The sequence below is a fragment of the Aplysia californica genome, unplaced genomic scaffold (assembly GCF_000002075.1).
Source record: "Aplysia californica isolate F4 #8 unplaced genomic scaffold, AplCal3.0 scaffold00611, whole genome shotgun sequence".
Classification (NCBI taxonomy): domain Eukaryota; kingdom Metazoa; phylum Mollusca; class Gastropoda; order Aplysiida; family Aplysiidae; genus Aplysia; species Aplysia californica.
In genome coordinates, this window is record NW_004797881.1 from 62,459 (window position 1) to 65,940 (window position 3,482).

Genomic DNA, 3,482 nt, shown 5'->3' on the forward strand with positions numbered 1-3,482 from the left:
GGGGGGGAGTTGTGGGTGTGTGGGGTGGGGTGCGGGGTGTGTGCTGTGGGGAGTGGGTGGAGTGTGTGTGTGATGTGGGATGTGTGGGGATGGGTGAGGTTGTGTGTCGGGGTGGGGGTGTATAGGTGTGTAGTGGTGTGTAGGTGGTGTGTAGGTGGTGAGTGGGGTGTGTGTGTTATGTGGAATGAGGGTGGGTGAGGTTGTGTGTCTGGGTGAGGGTGTATAGGTGTGTAGGGGTGTGTAGGTGGGGTGGAGATGTATGTGGATGGGGTGTACAGGTATGTGGGAGTGGGGTGTTGGGTGGGATGTGGGAGTGAGGTGTGGGGTGGGGTGTGAGAGTGACTATGTGCGGGGGTGAAGAAGAACTGTTCAGGGGGCGTGTTGAAGTGAGGGATTGGGGGGATGGTGGGATGGTGGGGGCTAAAGTTGAAACTCCTCCTTCACCACCACCAAAAATCCACCCAAACACAATAGACTTACTGACAACATCCAGAGCAATGGAAGAACTGTTCGTCCCCACAGCGTTCCTCGCCACGCAGTTATAAGCGCCGCTGTCATCGATATGCGAGGGGTCGATGGTGAGAGACGGCACAGCGATTGTGCCCCCACTGTACCTGCTGTCGGACGAGGGGTCAATCCTCCCCGTGGTGTCCTTGACCCAGTACAGCTCGGAGACGCTCGGGTTGGCGATCACCGAGCAGGACAAGGTCAAAGGTTGACCTGAGTTGACTATGATGGGTCGGGACGGGACACTGATTCTCGGCCCGTCTGGTAGACACGCGTTGGTGTTAGGTTAGGTTAGGTCACAGTTTTTTACGGCACTTTCAACTCAACACAGCTGATGGTGTGTCGTTACGTGGTGGAATCAGGCGGTTCTCAATTTTCGGGGCTTTTTAAGTTTTAGTAGAGGTTTTACAGCGCTCGCAACTGCATAAGGTCATATGAGCGCCTCATACAAATGTATGGCGACCTCGGTGCTTTCTTGTCGTATCTTCATTTTTAATAAAAGTGAAAACAGCTCATAACAGAGAGTGAAAACTTAAGAAGAAGTCACATTTTCACTGTTAAGAAAATGGAGACACGACAAGAAAGCACTGAGGTCGCGGTATAGGAACGTGCTGGAATATTTCAGAAACACGCTCGTCAATATTTGGTTATATTGAATTCTAGATATCATATTTACGCTTGGTCATTGTTTCGGTTTTTTTGTGTTTGTCATTAATACATTCTTTTATTTTCTAGTTTAGATTTCGTAGGAATTTTACTTACTGCGCTTGCAGCACAAATAGAACATCCATTATCTATTTTGTTATTTAAAAGACTTTTCAATGGCTACATCGATCGACATGCCATTTTCGCCAAAAGATTCTTTAAAATATTCTCCTGATAATGACGCCTTTGGTTTTTTTCAGTTTTGAGACAGTTTTGCTGCAAAAAGGTAAATTTCTTTATTTCGCCGATCGCTTTTGTAGGCCGACGCTTCTGTCTCTGTAATTTTAGAAAATCCGCCAGGTTTGTTTATCTATAAAAGTGGACTTGGGAGGCTTTTTGCACAAACCCACACCTTTGAAATTTTGCAGGCGCCCACAGCATCCATGTGGATAGGACCTAACTTTAAAAAATCCACGCAAACTGCTTATTAATATATATCATAAAGTTCTATCTGACATTTTTGGCCACTTGGAGTTACTCTAATAAGACTATGATGAGGCCAGAAACCAAAATAATATGTTCTATCAGCACTATCAAAATCGTAAGATTATTCGGAGTCGTTATCAAGATATTCAAAGACCTGCATTAAAAGAAGCTTGACATGTTGTGAAACTCAAAGTGTTTTACATCAAATTTCTCAGAACTAAGTTTTTGAGCAGATAGAACTGTGTAATTCTAGGGGAGCGATTTGTCTTGCTTCTGATGAAAAAAGACCAATCTATCCAGAATAGAAGGCGAGATACTTGCGATTGACGGAGGCTTGAAGTCATTTGATGTAAATTTGAAGTAATTATTATTAATTACCCAAAAGTGTCCTCCAAAGTTCGGTGACTTCCAAAATCTCAGTTTTTGACCAAGGTTTTCCCCCCCCCAGTAAAATCCACACAGAAATGTGTTCTCAAGTGGGCATAAAAGTTGCAAATTTTACTTTTTTGTGCATTTAAATTTATTGACCAATGGTTTTCAGTAAAAATCCACTCTGAAATGTGTTCCTAAATGGACATAAAAGTTGTTGAACCAAGAAAAAAAAATTATACGAATTGCCAAACCCGCAGAAAAATGCCGACTTCTATTTGATTACATGTGTTTTGACGAGCGCCTGATTTCACCACGATGTGACACAAATAGGTCAAGAGGTCATATCGACTGCTCAGTGCTAGACCCCGTCATTTACACGTCACTTTTCAACATGGCTTGTTGAGTTAGAGTCTTACTTATACGGGGTGCCCTTTGGGCGTCGGGTCGTTTACTAGCCTGATTGAGGACGCAAAGAGGCTATCGTGGCACAAGCCGATCACGCCGAATCGTCACCTCAAAAACAAACGCGTTTGTTTTCAGATGACAAGTCGGGTGATCGACCCGACCCTACCCGACCCGACCTGATCCCATCCGCTATGGGCACCCGGTATTACACAAAGCAGTCGATATCAGTGCCGAAGATTAGTTTTGATTATAGTCAGAGTTTTACAGTATTTGCATCACAAACAGAGTATTATGAGTGCTGAAAATTAGAGGTGTTACCAGAGAGTAAGATACAAAGAAATGGAGGAGAGATAAGAGCATTGAGAGATAAGAACATCGAGAGTAAAGAACATTTAGAGATAGGAGCATCAAATGTTTCATAGCAAAGAAGGGTTTAACCACACCAGAGCACACGCCAACCACCCACCTGTCTAAACTTAGACTTTGCAGAACAGATAACAGTTGTAAGGGAAAGAGGAAGACCTTTTACATGAAAACAGTCTTTTGCTGAATGAGACAAAACAAGACAGGCAGACAGACAGACAGACAGACAGACAGACAGACAGACGAACAGACAGACAGACAGACAGGTTGCTCAAATGTATATGCCACACTGAAGACAGATTATAATGAGATGTCTAATTATCTTTCAGGACACAAATACACTCAATGCTAGACTCATGAACGCCTTTTGGAAAGTCTTCCATTTACATAGCTCTCTTATGAGAATGTGATGTCTACATATATGAAGCATAGGTTATGCTGGGAAAGTATGAATGTCTCCTTATTTGTTAGCCTTAATCTAGAGAGCATAGTACCAGTATGTGTGCGTGGTCATTCATATGAATTTTTGTTAAGATTGTTGTAATTATTATTAATATGTTTCTATCATTATTATCATCTTTAATTTCAATCAATATCATTTCCATTACCACCATCATCATTATCAGAGCTATTGTTGACTATTAAACCCATTTTCATTATCATTACCATCATTATCATAGTCATTATATTATTATTATTATTAT

The 3,482-nt window shown here is 42.3% G+C and overlaps 1 protein-coding gene across 1 annotated transcript in view; it reads right to left on the bottom strand.

Annotated features, from left to right (window-relative positions):
• LOC101848774 (hemicentin-1) overlaps window positions 1-3,482 on the bottom strand; it is a gene marked incomplete in the record, with an annotated part of 58,272 nt that overhangs the window by 12,633 nt on the left and 42,157 nt on the right. The window contains 1 exon segment of the mRNA XM_035972202.1: window positions 481-768. Coding sequence (XP_035828095.1) covers window positions 481-768 — 288 coding nt within the window.